This window comes from Tympanuchus pallidicinctus, unplaced genomic scaffold (assembly GCF_026119805.1).
Source record: "Tympanuchus pallidicinctus isolate F22 unplaced genomic scaffold, pur_lepc_1.0 scaffold24, whole genome shotgun sequence".
NCBI classification, from domain to species: Eukaryota; Metazoa; Chordata; class Aves; order Galliformes; family Phasianidae; genus Tympanuchus; species Tympanuchus pallidicinctus.
The window spans coordinates 6,562,494-6,580,888 of NW_026294741.1; the positions used below are offsets into that span (position 1 = coordinate 6,562,494).

Consider the following 18,395-nt stretch of genomic DNA (forward strand, 5'->3'; position numbering starts at 1 on the left):
CAGATGGAGTCCAAGCGTGGCTGAAGCAGATGAGCTGAGCTCTTGGACTTCCTTGTATTTATAAATCAACAGAGCTCCAAGGAAACCCACGGTGGCGTCCTGTTGCTGCACGGTGTTGCAGCCCTCCCCCCCAAACTTCACAGACACACACACGCTACACCCCTACCATGCTCACTGTACCACCCTTTTTCTTCACAGTTCTCAGAAACAGCTGCAGGAGAAGCTTGCTTACCCATCCCTGCCTCCAGCCTATCATACAAAAGATTAACGAAAAGAAAATCCAGAAAACATTTTATTCAACTCATTATCTGAGATACTCGAACAGTTCAACACCAGACTCCTTCTAGTGCTCCAAGGAACGTAAGGACTGCTGGAAGTGTGCCTGTGCGGGAGGCAGGCGGTGTGGCCCCATTTAGCCAACCAGAGTCACACCTGGTTGTCACAACACACAGTTTATGGGAGAAAAACCATCACAGTGTAGTAACAGCCTGCAAGTGTGTTCACAGAGAGGCACGTTCCAAAAAGATTATGTTGAATGATGTATTTCTTACACTTCAAATAAGACTGGAGACACTACCATCTCGCACTAAAAAACATTTACCACTGAAATAGGGACTTGCACTCTTACCCATCTTGAAGCTGTTTTATCCAAGAATTAAAAAAGGAGTTAAAAAAGGCTTTTTTGTCCCCTGTAAAGTTCCCCATATAGTTTCCTGTATCAAATAACTTGAAAAAAATGCTTTAGAAATCACTTCAAACAAGTACTCATGGTCTTGTTAACTGAAGTTGACAGGAAATGGTTTCCAGTTTAAAGTTTTTTGGCTCCACTGGATGAACATTCGCATTACCAGCACAGTAAATTCCCCGGCTAAGGAAGACACTGGTAGCCTGGAAGTGTCTTGGATTAGACTGCCATTTCATAAAGTGCTTGTATTCAAAACCATAGAGCTGATGAAGAGCGTTCTTTCTGCGATGGAGAATGAGGGATTCCCCGGGACAGAACTCCAGGTTCATCTCTCCCAGTCACTGCTGGGTTTTGGCACAGCCATCTGATTAGCCTCCAAGACGCTGACCTTCTCCCCACGCAAATCCTCCCGGCCGTTCTTCTGGCAAGGGATTGTAATTAGGATCATCTTCCGGTGTATCAAATATTGCTTTCCTGGAAAGCAGAAAGCAGTTTGTTTTCTTTCCACGAGAATACATAAAAATACATAATAATAAAACCTAGACTGCTCCAATTCTACGCACATCCATAAACCGAGTAGGAGCAGTACTCAGTAATACCAGCAGCGACATCTGCCGAAGCTGTGAAATGAGGATGGTAATAGCTGTATTTCACTCAATGATTACTCTGTTCATACACAGCTGGATTCTTATTCCTCGCACGCACTTTTGGTGCCACCAACAGGCAGAAGTTTGTAACCACTACTAAGCATTAACAAATCAAGGACTTTACAAAGCCCTCAGCCACTCCTCTCTGTAAGAAAGCTTCCATTTAGACACTTGACACAATCCCCTCCCTCGTTTGGCAACACACAAGTTAGATACAGAGTACAGACATACTGCAGCTCTGACTCGACTTCCCTTGCTTACTAGAAGTCACTTTGGTCGAGTTATAGAGCATTTTCCACACAAGCACACAAGATAAAGAAGCACTGCTTCTTTATCTGTTCCAAACCAGAAAGCAATACTTACAGCACAGATGGTGTTCTCAGAAGCCTTCCGCCACCAGGCTGATTGGGAAAGACATCCTCTAAGAAAAAATATATATGCCCGACTGCAATGCCTAGTACATGAAGAAAGATAAATGGTTATTTTCCAGTACTTCTTTACACCTCACAAATACTTAAGAATTTTTAGGGGAAAAAAAAAACCACCCGCTCTTTTCTTCACAGAATATATAATGAGGTATAGAATACAAAACCCAGTGAAACGTGTTGTCTCAGACGATGAGTGCAACTTACACTGTAAGACATTAACACAGGCAAAACAGGCTGTCATTATAAAATAATATTACAGCTTCACTTGAGTTAATAAGAACAGTATTACATTCTGTATCAACAGTGTCATACCAATCAGACTGTGTATCTGCACACATTTCAAGCAAGAAAGAGCCAAAGCCTCAGAAGCTCTTTTAATCGTTACAGCACAAAATATGCTAGAGTCTGGAAATCAGAAACGCCTGCTACAAATGCACTGCCTTCACATGAGACCAACTAACAGTAAGCCACAAGAGGCAACCAGCCTTTGGGGCTGTTTTTCTTGTTGTTTTTTTCTCTCCCATGCTTCTTGTTTCATTAGCCTTGTGATTCTTACAGCTCCTTACCTAGGAGATCCACAATGATGGAGTTCCCCAAAAGCAGTGAAAAGCCCATCAGCACCCAAGGTAGGAACGGAGCTTGGAAGATGAGAAGCCCAAAGAAGTTCATACGGACGTAGGGATTCCTGCGGCTCCAGACGTACACAAGCATTATTGTGAACGCCTGGCCCAAGAAAACCAAGTTTACAAACAGGCCAAAGATCTCCAATGGGTAGTTAAAGAAATTCACCAAATCATAGTTTGAGATCAAGCATGAGAAGAATTTGACAGCTTGATCTATAATCCCACGTTTTCCAAGCAATTCTTCCTTCTTTCCCACGTTCAGGTAAACCACGTTTATGGTCAATCAAAGTCAACGCCTGTGGCAGGATGCAGTGTATCCAGAGCGAGAACACTTCAAAATAAAATTCATCATGAAACCACTGAAGCAAAAGCATTTATTAGATAACCTAGGCATGATTATGCACCTGAGCAGTCCCCCAATCTACTTCCATAATTCTGTCAAGCAGCAAAAAGAATGAAAGATCAACCTAACGTCTGATAGAAGTGACAGTCCAAAGCACTGAAAGCTACTTAAAAATACTACTGCTTCTCGTGCTACAAAGAAAAATGTTCTCATCTAAGAATTAAGAGAAATGAACAGCAAATTTTGAGTTCTCTTTCACTTATCTTTTGCTTGACTACAGTATGTTGGAATAAAAACAGGAAGGATACAGTCATTAAGAGTCCTCCAAAAAGGAACATAAATACAAAATCTGCCGTCCGACCTCGAAAAGAGCCTTCTTCAAGCATCCGGCAGTAACGGTATCTGAAGTCACAGGTCAGGGAAACTGGACAACAAATGAGTTTAGACAAAGATCCCCTGGGAAAAGATTGCATTTATATGATTTAAGATTGTGTATCAGTTTAGTTCATTAACTGCCTCATCCTGCGTGCCTCAGCAGAGTGGCCAATTCCAGGATAGAAATATTACTAAGAATTTTCCCCTGGATTTCAGAACTGGATTTCAGCTGAAGGACCTGAGTTGTACAACAGATTCATGACAGCACAGAAATAAATGGCAGAGTGCTTGATATGTTACAGAGATCCCGTTGATGCCCAGGCCATCAGCTAACCTAGCATTACTGAACTCTTGGTAAGTTGGCACAGAGCAGAATTAAACCTGCTTGCACACAGAGCCATTATGGAGTTCTGCTTTCCAAGGAGGGAAAAAACAAAAGTCATGAAGGATACAAAAAGATCATGTTAAATAAAAAATTAAAGCCGACTGGTCCAAAGAATAAGTAGTTGGTGATTAACCGCCATACCTGGAAATGACACAAACACAAGGCATTTAGACGTGACAATTTATTGCTACACAGAAAAGAAAATAACAAAGTAACAGAAACCTCCCTTACAGTCAGTGAATGTAAGAGCAGGGCTCAGAGGCACACATCTCCTCCATGTGAGGAGTTACAGCCCCCTACAGCACTGCACTTCAGGAAGACTTACACGCTCACCAGATTACTTTAAAACCTGTTGCACATCAGGAGCCACTTACTTGAAAGTGTTTAAATATTAATTCGGGGTTGAAATACAGCTGGAAGGGTGTAATTAGTTCTAATTGCTGGAAAAGAACAGAACAACGAATCAATGCACCAAGCAGGACACAAACACAAACACAAACAAGCCACCAGCGCCGTGCTGCGCGGAGCCGAACCGCGGCAGTCAGCGCGCACATCTTCAGCGCAAGGCCTCGTCACGGCTCGGCCGCCCGCTGCCGTTCGCGGGTTCGGTTCCTCCCAGCCCCCTGGGGCCCTGAGGCGCTGCCCGCCCGGCGCCGCCCGTAAGGGAGGACAAGGGACGGGACCACCTCGCTGACCGAACCCCCCGCGGCCCCGGCCCCGCTTCCCATCTCACCACAGCGGCGGTGGTGAGGACGCAGGCTGTGGTGTAGGCCCGCGTCACCGGCGGCACCTGCAGGTACTCCTGCCGGAAGGTCTGGTACGCCATCTTAGCGCCCCCGCGCTGCTTCCGCTTCCGCCTCCTCTTCGCGCATGCGCGCACATCTCCCGCCCCTTCGCCAATCGACAGCCGAGCCACGCGCAGCCCGCGCAGCCATGCTGCATCCTCATTGGCCGAGCGGAGAGCGCGGCCTCTCTCCTTCTCCACAAGCTCCCCGCCCCCGTGAGCTGGAGCGTTCGGTGATTGGTCGGTGCCTCCATCCTCTCCGCCACCTTCTGGTCGCTGATTGGCTACCGTTCTGAGGGAGTTCGAACGAAGCGGGAAGCTCGACTTGAGTAGATCGGGCCGTCTGAGGGGAGCGGGCGGGCGGTGGCGGAGCAGCTCCTTCCCGTCCCAGTTTCCGTGGTAAGAGCGCGAGGAGGTGAACCGGCTCCCCTCCGGCTCCCCGCGCACTTCCAGGCTCCGACCACCCTGCCTTCGCCGCCCCCCGGGCCGCCCTCCCTCCGCCATGTCGGTCCACCCCATGGCCTACGAGACGCAGTTCTTCGGGTTCACCCCGCAGACGTGCATGCTGCGCATCTACCTGGCGTTCCAGGATTACCTCTTCGAGATGATGGTGGTGGTGGAGAGCGTCATCCTGAAGAAACTCGAGGCGCTGCCAGACGTCCAGATCAGCCGCTTCGAGATCCGCAGGAGCACGGAGAAGTTCCTGCACTTCATGAAGGCCCGCTTCGACCAGCTCTTCAGAAAGATGGAAGAGGTGCTCCTGCAGCTGGTGCTCAGCATCCCTGACAACGTGCTGCTCCCCGAGGACAGGGTGCACCAGCAGTACCCCTACAGCCAGGAGGAGTTCCGTGCTCTGCAGGATGAGATCTCCCAGCTGCAGCAGCAGTGCAGGGCCGAGGCGGCCGCCGGGCAGGCACTGCGTGCAGAGCTGGAGGAGCAGAGAGCTGTGCAGGCCGAGCTGGAGAAGGTTGTGCAGTGGTTTGATGGGCTGGAGAACGTCTGCAGGGAGCGTGGCACCAGCAACTTCAAAGAGAGCTTGGTGTTCCTGACACAGAACTGTAAGAAGCTGCAGGATGTGCTGAGAGACGTTGAAGGGAAGAGTAAAAAAATAAAGAAACAGCAACGGTTACTGTAATGGAAAACCCCAAAAGGCAACAGTGAACATTGGGATGGCTCGCTTCAAATGATGGGGTTTATCTTTCCAAAGCATCTCTGGTGCCTTCCCTACACAGTCCTGCCAGGATCCACACTGAGTGCTGCTGGAGAGAGCTTTGTGGAGCTGTGTCACTTTGCACCAGCCCAGCAAATACGGGAATAAGGGACAGGAAAAGCCTTGGTTGTCTGGGGAAAGACAGCTCTGACAGCAGTGCTTGGGAATGAGTCCTTGGTTGGATAACATGACACCTTCCTGGCCTTAATGTTGTTTGAACAACCTTGACATAAACAAAGCATTTCTGTAAGGTTATATGAATACAGAGGAGAAGAGGTGGCTCGTGGTTAAGCAAGGAGTGTGCTGTGCTGCTCAGCCAGCTGACGCAGAAGCCACAGGAGGAAATCAGCAACTCAGCCACTTTCTCCTACGTCAGTTTATGTTGATTTATTTTTATTGTGCAGTGTCTTTTTTTCCTACTGACCAGTGAAGCTCATTTTATTAATGCTTATCAGACATCGCTGCCTGAATGCTGTGAGGCTGACAGGTGTGATTGAGTCATTTGAAGTCACTTAATTAAGCTTTTTTATCTGTACTTCATTCTAAACAGATTACTGTCTGTGCACCTCTGCACTGCTCTCAGGTTATAACTCTCCTGTACAGGCCGATTTTCTTGAAGTAGTAATTAGTAATTGGTACTTAACGAGCGTGGATGCTTGAAAAATGTTAGCCACTGCTGCAATAAAAGATGCATCAAAAGCATAAAGCAGGTTTAGCATTTCATTCTTCTAGAGCTTGTGGAGATGGGGCGTAGGAGCAGCTCAGTGAAGCAGCACCTCAGCTGTGTGCTGTGTGTGAGCTGCAGCACTCAGTGCCACTCCTGAGAGGAAGGAAATCGCTGTCTAATGTTGGACTCTAGGAAAAAAAAAAGGGGGGGGGGGGGAGGGGAAGTATCAGGAAATGGTCTGTTTTGGCTGAAAAACAGAATCTCTGTTCCTGAGAGGTTGCTCCTGCCGGAACAAAGAGAGCCACAGGCACAGGGACGGCCGGGGGCTGGGATGCTGCTGGCGATGGCGGCTCCGTGACCTCCCAGAAGCATTAAAATAAATGGGGCACAAAGAATGTGCATTCAGATTGCATTAGTGGTGCAACATCTGATTCAGCCGAGCAAAGAACGCCTGGTGGCTCCTGGCAGTTCCTCCTTCATTTCAGGATATCTCTGGAATTCCTTTATGAAAGAAAAGAGCTTCTTCCTGCTCTGTTTTATTCCAGGAAATTCACCTCTCGCTTCCCTGCAGAGGAAATCCTGCTGCTCGCTGCCGGTCACCCTCCTGCTGAAACACGTTATTATTATTCCCTCATGCCACCTTAATTTGTAATAATTACTACTTGGAACGGCGTTAGAGTAGAATTCAGCTCTGAATAAATGTTATAATAGGCATGAAATTCTAATTTGCTGCTGGAGAAATCCGTTTGGAAACAGAATCCATTTAAGGGAAATGAGGGGGAGCGGCCTTCAAGCCCTGCACCACCCCATTACCGCCAGCTACGTCCCCATCCACAGCCTTCAGAGGCAGTGAGGAAACCCTTCGAGTGGAGGCACGGCCGTCCCCCGGCACAGGGACCGCGTCAGGAGCCACGTTCACACCATGCTTCGTTTCTGTGGACTTTATTGTCATGTCCTTTTTGGTTCTAGAGTACAAAAGCATGCAAAAAATAGCCTCTCTATTCATGGTACATATTTACAGGGTAACGGCCACGTGCCATTACTGTACTGAGTGCACATACATCATGCTGGAGTCAGAGCACAGTCATACTTCACACCGAGCAGAACAAGAGACTTAAACACTAACAACAGGTGGAAATCAGGTAACAGCAGCAAGGTTACGGCACGCAGGATCAGAATTATATCCTGAAAAGTCATAGCTTTTCTTTTTTTTCTTGAGCTGATGGTTTTTCAGAGCACCCAGCGTGCTGCTCAGCATGTGGCCTACAGGGCCAGCAAAGAAATCCCTTTCACTGCTTTGCTCAGCCCTGGTAAGGGGGAGAATTTGAGAACCCAAACTAAGTTACACCTACACATCAGGTTTTGATGCCTCCTGTCCCCAGAGCCCAGACAACAGCGTGCTCCTGCTCTTGGCAGGGCTCCACAGCTCTGCAGCCCTCCGTCCTCTGCACATCCCTCCCTCGTTCAGACACAGCCCGCAGGCAGAGCTTTCCCTCTCCCAGGCCAGGTCCATCTCACTGCAGAACGGCAGCACAAACGGGCAGCAACGTGACTGTGAGAACAGTGAAGGAACATCCGATTCCTGGAGCTGCACCACTGGAAATCACCGTGCAAGAGCAGGGACAGCACACACACACGGCTGGCTGAGGCAGCTTCTTAAGTGCTGTGAGTTGTTATCTACGTATATCTGCTGTGACGTGTCATTAAATAGCTGCAGAGCTCATCTATTTGCAAGTGTGGCATTCACAGCAATGTTTTCCTGCCAATACGTCAGGCACACACTGTAGCATTCCTTCATACCAGCCAGGAGATATTAAATGAGGATTTTTACTTAGCACAGCATGCTCAGGTAGCCAAGAAGGCCAACAGCATCCTGGAGTGTATCAGCACAGAGCTGCCAGCAGGAGGAACGGCCGCAGGTTACACTGGGGGAGATTCAGGTTGGATAGCAGGAATAATTTCTCTCTGGAATGGGCTGTGCAGGGAGGTGAGGAGGCACCGTCCCTGGAGGTGTTCAAGAAACGTTTAGCTGTGCTACCGAGGGACACGGTTTGGTGGGGAATATTGGTGGTAGGTGGACGGGATGACCTTGGAGATCTTTCCCAACCTCAGCGATCCTGTCCTGTGATTCACTGCCCCCCAAACTGCAGAGCTGCAGCTGTTAACGGAGCGAGAGGAACAAACGACCCCCTGGAGATCAGAGATGCTCCAAATGAGAAACTGCCATCAAAGCTGCCCGTGCTGGGCCCATCCCCAAGCTTAAAGGCTGACCAGAGCCGCCTGCCGTCAGGAGGAGCCCTCTGCACAGCACAGCCGTCAGGCACCCGTTAGCAGAGCAGCACCGCCAGCGGGGCTCGGGCAGAGGAAACACTAAAGCCCACAGCACCCACTCACTGCCAGCAGCCCTGCCACCCCAAATCCCATCCCGTGCTCACAGCGAGGACACAGGCAAATATTTGGACATCCAGCTAACGACTTTGTAGAGTGAACAAAAGGGCTGCCTTGCCAGGGGCGTTCGTCACGAGCAGATTCTCTCTTGAATCCCTTACTTCACAGTACGAGCAGCAATGCTCCTAGCTGCCCTGACACACGTAAAAACGAGCAAGAGTTTCACTGCAGCTCAGTGAACGAAGCATCCCTGCAGAAGTCACACCGAGCTCCTGGATCAACTCCAGCAGTCCTTGCTGCTTGTGCTGCTCCCACATTTTGACATGTGCAGTTTCTGGAGATAGAAGGGCAAACCCACAAAGCTGGCAGGTTGGCTAGAGAAACAAGGTCTGACAAAAGCTCAGCTCTGTGATACTTTCTGTTCCCTGGACCTGCAGAAACAGCTCCAGAAGGATTTCTCTTGCCAAAAAAGGCAATTTTCCAAAGCAGACTTTGGGATAATCACAACAAATACCCACTCTCCTCAATTCTCCAAAACTACAGCAGTGCTCTGGTTACCAGTTACTAGAGATAAAGCTGTAATTATTTGCTTGGTCTCATTAGTTGAGCAGCTTCCCAGCCACCTCACCCCCATTAACTCCCCCAGCTGCACATTTTTAGAGTAACCCAACAACCACCTGCGTTAGCAAACTTCTCCCCCCTACCATCTGTTAAAAAGCACAATAAATAAAACCTCATTTGTGGCCTTACAGCTCTGTGAGCACCACCCAAGCGTTGCTCAGACCTCAGCAGACCCACGCTGACAAGGATTACAGCTGCTCTCTTCTCCCACTCTCCTTATCCCCCTGCCTTTGTGGCCAGCCTTAGGGACTTCTTTCTGCCCACTGCTGCTGCCTTTCCCCTGAGGCTGCGCAGCAGGACCTGATGATGGTGCCCTCACGCTCTGACCCACTGAGGACTCATGTGCCCCAAATGTGGCCAGCTGTGTGCAGGCATTCCATGCACAACCACCCCCCCTGTGCAGTTTGTCCCAACACGTCCTTCTGCGTTTGCAGAGCCCCAGCGTGCTCTCAAACTCGCTAAGGTTCCACCTTCATTTTCCTTCCCTTTTGCAGCATTTAAATCTTCAACATGGCTCTGGCACACGTTCAAGTGCTCCACTGCGCAGGGATGGATCACAGTGCTAGGCTGAAGCACAGCCACAGCCCTCGGGGGATGCTGAGTGCACTGCAGGTGCATGCAGAGGGACAAATGGAGGCTTGGTAGAACACCTGTGTGCAAGTGATGCAGAACACAGCCCCAGAGCAGTTAACATTTACAGGATATAATCCTGCTCCCTGATTTAAAAATGGAAGGTCTCCTTGACAAAATACCTTAACTCCAAGAATACACCCCAAGCCACGAGCCTTGGCCAGTATTTACAGGCAGGACGTGGGGCACAGCCCAGGCTGCAGACTGCCTCTGGGTTCCCACCAGCACTGCGAGGCAGCTGGAGACGAGCGGAGGGGAGGGTGAAGAGGTGGCAGGCAGGGGCTGGCAAGCAGAAGGCACTGGAAGCAAAGCCAAGCTACAAAATCATTAGGAACCAAACTAATCTACAGTGAACACAATGGGAAAATTAGTATACCAGTTGCTATTAATAATCCTTGTATGCATATCCCCTGGCACAAAAGAATCAGAGGGACTCAAGCCCCAAGCCCTCATGGTTAACCTAAAAAAGTCAGTAAGGAACCAAATTGAATCGTGTCCTTTAAGTACAAGAATTCAGTCCATCGACCTTCTGGAGGCATGCTTAGACCCCCTAAAGCTCAAAGGAAAACACCGGCGTGCACTTGGATGGATTGATGTCACTGGCTTTTACTCTCGGCGTGCAAGAGCGAAATTCCTGATTACACACAGCCTGTGCAGGCAGCAGCCGATGAAAGGAGTGCATCTGCTCCTCGAGTGCAGTTTCTCACCTGTTGCCAAACGTAGAGATGAAGCTTCTAATCCCAAGTTTGGAAGCAATCTATGGATTGCCATCAGCAGCATCAGCACGTGCATAAAATTACAGTCTTAAAATTAAAAACTATGGTCTTAAGCAACAACAGATCAAGTTTTAATTTTTATCCCATTTGTGTTCTGTAACCTTCCTTAGCTTTAAAACCCTTCCATAATGTTTCCCATCCTCAAGAGCTCTCCCATTTTGGGCCATTTACCAGGAAATCAGAATTGAAAAGCATCAGGCACACATTTTAAAGGAGCTCAGAGATGTGTGTGAAAGGACATCACCCTTAAATGGGATAAATGCCAAACCTGTCACTTCTTGTTACACTTCATAACGACACCCATGTGCACAGGACTGGGAGCAGGTGATGGAATGAAATCACAGCTCCTTGGGAAGAGTTCATCAGCAGATGTCTCCTGTGCACTAAGCCTTCACGTGTAACGGTGTGTCCTGGTGGTTCAGCCCTGTGGCATCCAAAGGCTCATTGCACATACAGGAAATATCATGTAGTTGTTATAGTTTACAACACTGCCATGAACAAAGCTATCAATGCTGGCAGGGTTTACATTAAGGGTTAAGAGGAGGAGGGAAAAAAAGGCATAGAGAGTGACAGTGTAAACACCAAAAGGAAGATCTCGGCCTTCTGTAACTGCTATCCACAGACATGTTATCACCAACTGAACAGGACTGTGTCCTGGTACACAGAATGCTTTATGAGTGCAGCAAGAGTTGCTCTCTGACATAAGACCTCGCTCTGATGTCGGGTTTTTTTTCCTGATCTTTGAAACAGAGGATGAAAAAAAAAGCAAGAAAAAGGTCTCCAGGGTGAATGACCCACGAGACGTTTGGTTTGTTGCATTGCAAAGAAAAACATTCATTGGTCAAGACACCCAACTACAAAGCTCACACGTGAAGCACAAGTGGAGAGCAAGGCACACACAGGAGCACACGGACACCTCGCATGAGGAACACAGCTGCCCAAGAGGCCAAGCCAGCCCTCTGCCAGCTGAGGCTCGCTCGTTTCTTTATTGCTGCTCTTTTCCTCCTTTTCAGTTTGCTAGGTTGGTCCGTTTTGCTTTTTGCTTTGCAGGCCCTGGACTTTGCGATGTGAGCAGATGTGTGCCAAACACCACGATGGGTACAGCAGCAGCAGAACGTGAGCAACCAGCCTGCAACAGCCACGTGGCTTCAGGATGTAGCTTCATCTTCACACACATCAGGCAGCTCTGAGTCCCTGCCTCCTTCTCTGCTCCCTTGTTTTCTACATGAACAGCACAGAAACAGAGAGATTAGAGGTAAGTATGCAAAAAAAAAAGAAAAAAAAAATCAAGCAAGCTGTGTTTTTTCCAACAGGCAACCCGGGTCAATAGTGTTAAACAGTAAGAGGGAATAGCAACAAACCAGCCTGCTGTGCTGGTACCATGTAGACAGACTAGGGATATCCCAGCTCAGTGCGCTGCAGTGCTATGTGACTTTGCAGTTTTACACTTCCCTGGATAGCCCTGCGACATTTTTCAGTGCTGCCCACTCAGCTTCACCCTCCAAAATAAAAACAAACAAAGAAATCATCAAAATTCTGCATCTGTGACAAACCTGACCCTGAACTCTGAGCGTGGACTGTTTACAAGGAGTCCAAAAGCAGCCCCTTCTTCACTGCTTATCGTCCCCCTCCTTAAACACTGCACCACCCTGAGCTCCCTGCTCAGCACAGCATGGCTCCTTGCCTGCCCTGCACCCAATGCTCACTGCCACCCCAAGCAGCTTTTGCCTTAGGAGGGGTGCAGCACAAAGCAAGCTGACACGACGTCTGCACAGTGCTATGAATGTTCACTAAACTCAGTCTGTATGCATGGCAGCAGAGATCGAGGAGTTCATGCTCTGCATGGGAGCCAGGGCTCATGTGTGAGGCCTGAGGCTGAACGTGAGTCTCCACTAAATGTCTCTTTTAAAGAAATAAGACTATTCCTGCTGCATTCTTAAACCACGTGTAAGTAAAGCCCAAACTGTACTATTATCCAGATTGCACTGCTGTTAACCAGAGCAACCACAAAAATATCACAGCCTCTTAGTATTTATATGGGCCTGTGTGTCCATCAAGAGCACACAGCACCTGCAGCCTAAACATCTGCGGTACGGAACAGCAAAGGAGTGGGAAAACCTGCAGGGAGCTGAATGAGAGCATGCACACTCCTGGGAAATGCTTCACACCTTCCCAGCGCCCACTGAGTCAACTGTTAAACACCAAAGTTCTGCCCTCATTTGGGCTGCTGATGTCCTATTCCTCTCTTCCAAGAACACAGGCAAGCTGTGAGGGAGAAGAGATGCAGGGAAGTTTGGATTTCTGCTTGTTTACAGAAAACCATAAGCAAAAGAGGGCCCCTTCCATCACTTGGAAGTGGTTTTCTATGAACCGCAAGCACCGCTGCTGACCCGAGGGAGGCTGTGTGTGAACCTCAGGTTAACTGAGGACTGTGGACTTCCTTCTGGGCCTGACCAGCTCCTCAGGACATTTTAGGTTCCTCTAGCTGGAGGCTACTTCTTCAAGCCATGTCAGATGCAAAGGACCACAGCTGTGCTGTGCCTTCACTTCTGAAACAAGTCTTGAATGAAAAAAGACCATGCCTCACGAGCAAGGCTTCTTTCATCCCTTCCTCTCAGAAGGAAACACAAAAGAATGATGAATAGTAGCAATGGAAAAGTATATATAAACATTAGTGTCACACATACAGAGAATTACTGCAGTAAAATTGCTCCTATAGGAAGGGAGGATGGAGCAGAATGCTGTCACTACTGCACAAGTCACACAGGCTGAGGGGGGAGACATTTCTACAGCACCTGGGGGAAATATAAACACCAAATTACCTTAAAGATGGATGCAAATATATAGATGTGTTTAAGAGGAATCTGTCCCTGAGAGCAAAACAATGAGACAAAGGAAAAAAGTGATCATGAAGACAGTGACAGCAGGCAAACAAGCTTGTATTTCTGCACCTAACAAGCCTAGCAAGCAGAATGAAATGGTGGACAGAGCATCAGTTAAGTCTACTTGCAGCCCAAAGGAGAGATGAGGATGAGCACTGCTAGCACTGACACAAACCCACTTCAGCTCCTATCTCTGCCAAAAGCCCCTGGCTGCTTCCAGCACACTGCTGACAGCCATAAGCACTTACCTGGGCCTCTCTGTTTGGCATTCTGAGGGTCCCGCCATGGTCACAGCGTTAGCAGCATGTACCATGGGTGATGCACTGATAGCTCAGCGCAGGCAGAGGCATGTGAGCACGGGGTGTCACTACAGAATCCTCCTGATGGTGAGTCTTTGTCAGAAGAGAATCCCACGCCACATTTGGTGATTTAGTCAGATTGTGAGAACACCTACCTGCACCGTGGGACACAGCTCTTCCACGAGACAAACAACTCTCTTTAGAATGAGAATTAATATGGCTACTGGTTGGGTTTGGCTCTGTTCTGACAGAATCTACGCTACCTATCCGAAATCTTCCTGACTGAAGAAACTGATGCTGAACACCAGCAGAGACCAAGGCAGTATTTTAAGCAGAAATGCCAGGCAAATGTAAACCCAGTCTGTAAGTGTTACCTTGTTAAAGATGATGCTGAAAACATAGCTGGCCTTAGCGATCTCTGCAGTGTATTTTTGAGCAGTCCCATAGCAGCAAGCCCCAGGACTTTCTCAGCACAAGGCCCTCATAGAGCAGGTACCTCTGTGCCACTTTGGGAGAAGCTATTCCTGGTGTGAGACTTGGCTCAGCTGTCAGCCACATTTCCCTCCTGGCTTGCTCAGTTCCACCCTACATGCACAGAAAGGCCCTAAGGACAGTGACAGCTCTCTCAGAGTAGGGCAGGCTTCCTAAATAGAGACCGATTCCCCACACAGCCACGTGTCATCACTAGCAGTAGCAGCCATAATGGGAAAGTAAATTGGGTCTGTCAAAACACAGCAATTAATTTGATAGGTAGTAGTTGCAATAAATGAGCATAATAAAATGTAGTGAAACCAGTGCTGACTCAATTAGGAAAAATCTAGAGCAAGCAGAAGAAATATGGCAAATACGAACAGAAACCCAGAACTTAGCTTTGAACAATGAACAGCTGGCTTAAAAAAACAAAAAGCCTCTGTGTATATACTGCAACTGGAAAAATTCAGTAGTGATCAGTGTGTCTTTGCACATACTATAAAACAACAGGGCTGAACCTGGCTGGTCTGCAGGATCTGCAAGGCTTGATGAACCACTGCAACTTCTGGGGGATTCTGTACGAAAGGCAGAGCCAGAGGTGACTGCCTGCCTCATGTCTGGGCTGCCAGGACACTCAGCCCCAGTGCCCCAAGGGGTTAAAGTGGCAGACAGCAGCTCTCACACACAGCTTGTAGGTGTGCATGGGAGAGGCAGGCGTTGCAAAAGAGTTTTTTCATTTTAATTCCCCTCTGACTCCCTGGTGAATGTGCCTGCCATTCCAACAGCTGCCTTTTTTAACTTTTCTGTGCTATTAAGCAAAGTAATACACAGAAGTGTGGAGAGGACTGAGTCTTCCAGGTCTAAGCAGAGCTGAAGTAGCCTTTCCCCCTGCCAATACTAATTTAAAAATTCCTTCAGTAATGCCTTACTGGCATCCTCTAAAGAAACAAAAGCTACTGCGAACACAAAAGACCTCCTCATATTACAAAGACTTCTGCCCATACAATTTCTGCACATAACGTTTCCAAAACCAGAGCCTGGCTTGCTGTTTACACGTAATAAGGAGATCAGGAAGAAATCAGGGAAAATTCAGCTAAAAGATTAACTGTTTCCTCCTCTGAATTCCAAAGAGTGAGCCATTCAGCTGGCTCCTTTTTCTTCTCAAGTGAAAAAGTCATGTCCAAGTGTTCTCTGCTCTCTGCCTATACAACTTCATGGTGCCTGCCAGTTCAGACACCCAGACTTGGACACCAGACAAACCACATCATTTCATTTCTAGCTTATAAAACTCAAAAGCTGTTCATCTGATACCTTTTTATTATCCAGGAAAAGGAAAGAAGATTAAAGCACCCAATAGATACCCTTATTTTTGTCCACCTATCTCAAGTGGATCTTTGATCACAGCATACTAACTAACAGCTTAAAAACCAGGCCAAGCTTAGTACCTTAAGTGTGTTTAGGCCAAAACCACCTTAGAGAAATAATTCCATCTATAAGGAGCCTTCAAGCTTGTTTTACTGCATTGTATTTTAACCCTGGAAGACTTGAAGCAGAATTCAGCCTCAATATTTTAGGCAAAAGTGAGTTTTGTCCTTAAATGATAGGGAAAATATTTGTAAATGGCTTCCCTTGTCTCTCCTGTGCACTTTTACACTGCACACAGAGCCAGGCAAGGCTGCATATACATACATCAGCAGGTTCCCTGGAGCAGACATGGACCTCTCCTCCCGCCTGGTCTGAACTTCAAATGGATTTCCAAAGGAGCGTTTTCTTAGCATGGCCTTCACTAGGATCTTTGAGGAAGAAAAACAGACTGCTGAGAACAACCCCCTGAAGTTAGTTGAAAGGAGTCAAACAACAGCTTCTTTAATAATTCAGCAGACATTTAACAGCATTACATCTAGAGTACGTACCAGAAAAACCCACAAAACAGCCACTTCCAAGCAGTCTCAGCATCATCTGCTTAGGCAGTGAGCTCAGATTCCTGGACACAGACCATTGCTGGCAAGAGTCAAAGCACATCTTTTGTGCAGCTGACTGCTGCCTATTGCTCATAAGTAAGGAGGCAGCCCCAGAGCTCTCCTGGGCCAGGAGCACACATGTACCCTCTAAACCTCCTTTACCAGTTGAGAGCTTCAAAGTGTCATGCTCTTGGCTCATTCAAATGAACTGCTCTGGTTTATACATACCACAGCAGGCAAACTTGGGATGGTCTTCACTGAGTTCTTCACTTCCTCCTCTGTGACTTCCACCACAGTACAGTGCTCCTCTTCAAGGGGCAGAGGCTCCTCACCCCCCTTGGTTAGCCATGGATGTACCTACATGGGGAGGAACACAGACTGCTCAAAGTCTGCCACTCAAAATCAATGAATGCAACTCCAAAGCACTTCCCACTACCACTGGCTGTGGCTTCCTGGGCATGGAGGGAAGGGATGTCACTTTTCTTCTCAAAGTTCAACCTTCCTATCATCAGCTTTAGCAGAAAATGTGTTGGTGTTGGCCTGAAACAAAGCAGAGAATAGTAGTGTGCCCTCTAAGGGATGCTAATGGGTCCCTGAGAAATACTGCTGATTCAAAGCTTCAGTGAGAGGTGAAAGGAGGACAGAAAGCACGTGCTAAAACAGAATGAAAGCAAACTCTGCAAAGCACTGTGCTCTGTCAGGACTATTTGTTCTCTGTGTTAATAGGCATCCCCCAAGTAATACTGATAGAAGCAAATGTGATGCCTTGAGACCATCGCCACACAAGTACTAGACAAGGAAGGCATTGCCAGCCCCTGTAACACAGGTCTAGCATTCACAATATGGCCTCTGCAGCTCACAGTTCCCACGACAATGTTGATTCTACTGGGGATTCACTGAATCAGCCAGATTTTGAGTAATTTTAATTTAAATAAGTAAACAAGAGAGCTTTTGTCAATATTCCCCAAGCAAGCAGCAGCAATAGAACACTGCAAAATGAGCACTCTCCCTTTCTGTGTCAGTTTGCCAGAAAAAGCTCACAAAACAAATATTGGGAACAGCTCTGCCCCATTAGGAGGTATCAAAGGAACAAAAAAATCAGTTGAGACAAAAGACTGCAATATCAATGCTCAATTTACCTTAATTTCAGGGACTGTTATCCTTGTTTCTGGATTTTTATCAAGCATGCGTAAGATCAGCTCCTTGAGCTCATCACTTATCTGTAACCTGAGTAAAGAAAACAGCAGCACACAGTTAACAAGAGAACTGCCAGTGCCCAAGGCACGCATAGCCCCTCCTGCAGTTACTTGTTAGAAAAGCTGCTCGAAAGGTATTTTCTCTGCAAACCAGCTAGAAAAAGGAAGATTTAGTTTTCTTGGTTCCTTCTCAGACATGATGGTCACTGCTAAGATATGTAGTTACACTCTTCTGCCGACTAACACAGCTATGCATTTCTTACCTGTACAGCTCAGTCCCAGGATAATGAAAGGAGGAAAGGAGGAAACAGATATGACTAAGAGATGGAAATATATCTGACTTCTCAGCACTGTTTCTAAGACTAAATGATAAGACTGCCTGAACCCAGAAGCCACTCTGTTCTCATTAAGCCCTCAGTCCTGCTGGCCCTCCCATCTCTATCTGAAGACTTCAATGACTTCTGTTGCTAATGATGTAAGCCATATCTTTAAAAACACACTTGATCTGTACGATCAGAAAGTGCTACTGAAATAAAATGCCTCATATGACACAACTGCATTAGGTTCTTGAAAACCTGTATCACAAATGCCTTTCAGTGAAGTGTGTATGTGCATGGAGATGGATTTGGCAACATAAAATGTCACTTGACAGCAGGGCTGGATTTCAGTGCTAACATCAGACTCAAAACACTGATGAGAACCAGGTACTGTGCCCACCTCCTCTGCACCCTCCTAAGAAGAGGAAGGAATAAACTATCATAAAACTGCATGAAGATCAAATCATAATAAGGGATATTTTAGTCTGATGAAATCATAGCTGCTGTTCAATAATTTATCAGTACTTTACGTGCATTTGGGTTATGGGATCTTTCACAAACAACCACAAGAAAACACAGTGGGAAGGGTCAGAAGGTGAGAACAATTTAGAGCAAACATCAAGTATCTACAGTGAACAGGCAATACAGCCCAGGTATGGGGAATGGCAGGAGGAGTTCTCAGAGACTTCCCACATCCAAGGCTGCAC

The 18,395-nt window shown here is 47.4% G+C and overlaps 3 protein-coding genes across 4 annotated transcripts in view; 1 reads left to right on the forward strand and 2 right to left on the reverse strand.

Annotated features, from left to right (window-relative positions):
- Window positions 1–279: 279 nt before the first annotated feature.
- Window positions 280–4,357, reverse strand: DERL2 (derlin 2). Its single transcript, XM_052688730.1, has 7 exons — window positions 4,220–4,357; window positions 3,861–3,926; window positions 3,554–3,627; window positions 3,035–3,128; window positions 2,327–2,522; window positions 1,696–1,786; window positions 280–1,159 (listed from the first exon to the last, which is right to left on the reverse strand). The coding sequence occupies exons 1-7, from the start codon at window positions 4,310–4,312 to the stop codon at window positions 1,054–1,056; spliced, it is 720 nt and encodes a 239-aa protein (XP_052544690.1). The 5' UTR covers window positions 4,313–4,357; the 3' UTR covers window positions 280–1,053.
- Window positions 4,358–4,563: 206 nt separating this feature from the next.
- MIS12 (MIS12 kinetochore complex component) lies at window positions 4,564–6,186 on the forward strand. The gene has a single exon (XM_052688731.1). It carries the CDS (start codon window positions 4,773–4,775, stop codon window positions 5,403–5,405), a length of 633 nt encoding a protein of 210 aa, XP_052544691.1. The 5' UTR covers window positions 4,564–4,772; the 3' UTR covers window positions 5,406–6,186.
- An 887-nt stretch (window positions 6,187–7,073) lies between these two features.
- CAMKK1 (calcium/calmodulin dependent protein kinase kinase 1) overlaps window positions 7,074–18,395 on the reverse strand; it is an 87,541-nt gene continuing 76,219 nt past the window's right edge. Inside the window, exons 14-17 of one of the 2 annotated variants that reach the window (XM_052688729.1) lie at window positions 17,315–17,402; window positions 16,404–16,532; window positions 15,904–16,007; window positions 7,074–11,783 (exon numbers count right to left, since the gene is read on the reverse strand). In XM_052688729.1, the coding sequence (XP_052544689.1) occupies window positions 11,711–11,783; window positions 15,904–16,007; window positions 16,404–16,532; window positions 17,315–17,402 (394 nt within the window). In that variant the 3' untranslated portion in view covers window positions 7,074–11,710. Of the gene's footprint in view, window positions 11,784–13,170; window positions 13,358–15,903; window positions 16,008–16,403; window positions 16,533–17,314; window positions 17,403–18,395 lie in introns of those variants that run through there. The other variant, XM_052688728.1, reaches the window with a different exon arrangement.

Bases quoted from the DNA above. Each gene is read 5' to 3' on its own strand.
- DERL2 (XM_052688730.1), bottom strand. From the start codon at position 4,312: ATGGCGTACCAGACCTTCCGGCAGGAGTACCTGCAGGTGCCGCCGGTG. The intron at 2,523-3,034 runs GTATCCTTCCTG...TACCCATTGGAG, and splicing joins TTGGAGGACTCTTAATGACT to ATCTTTGGCCTGTTTGTAAA. The intron at 1,160-1,695 runs GTAAGTATTGCT...TCTGCTTTCCAG, and splicing joins CTGAGAACACCATCTGTGCT to GAAAGCAATATTTGATACAC.
- MIS12 (XM_052688731.1), top strand. From the start codon at position 4,773: ATGTCGGTCCACCCCATGGCCTACGAGACGCAGTTCTTCGGGTTCACC.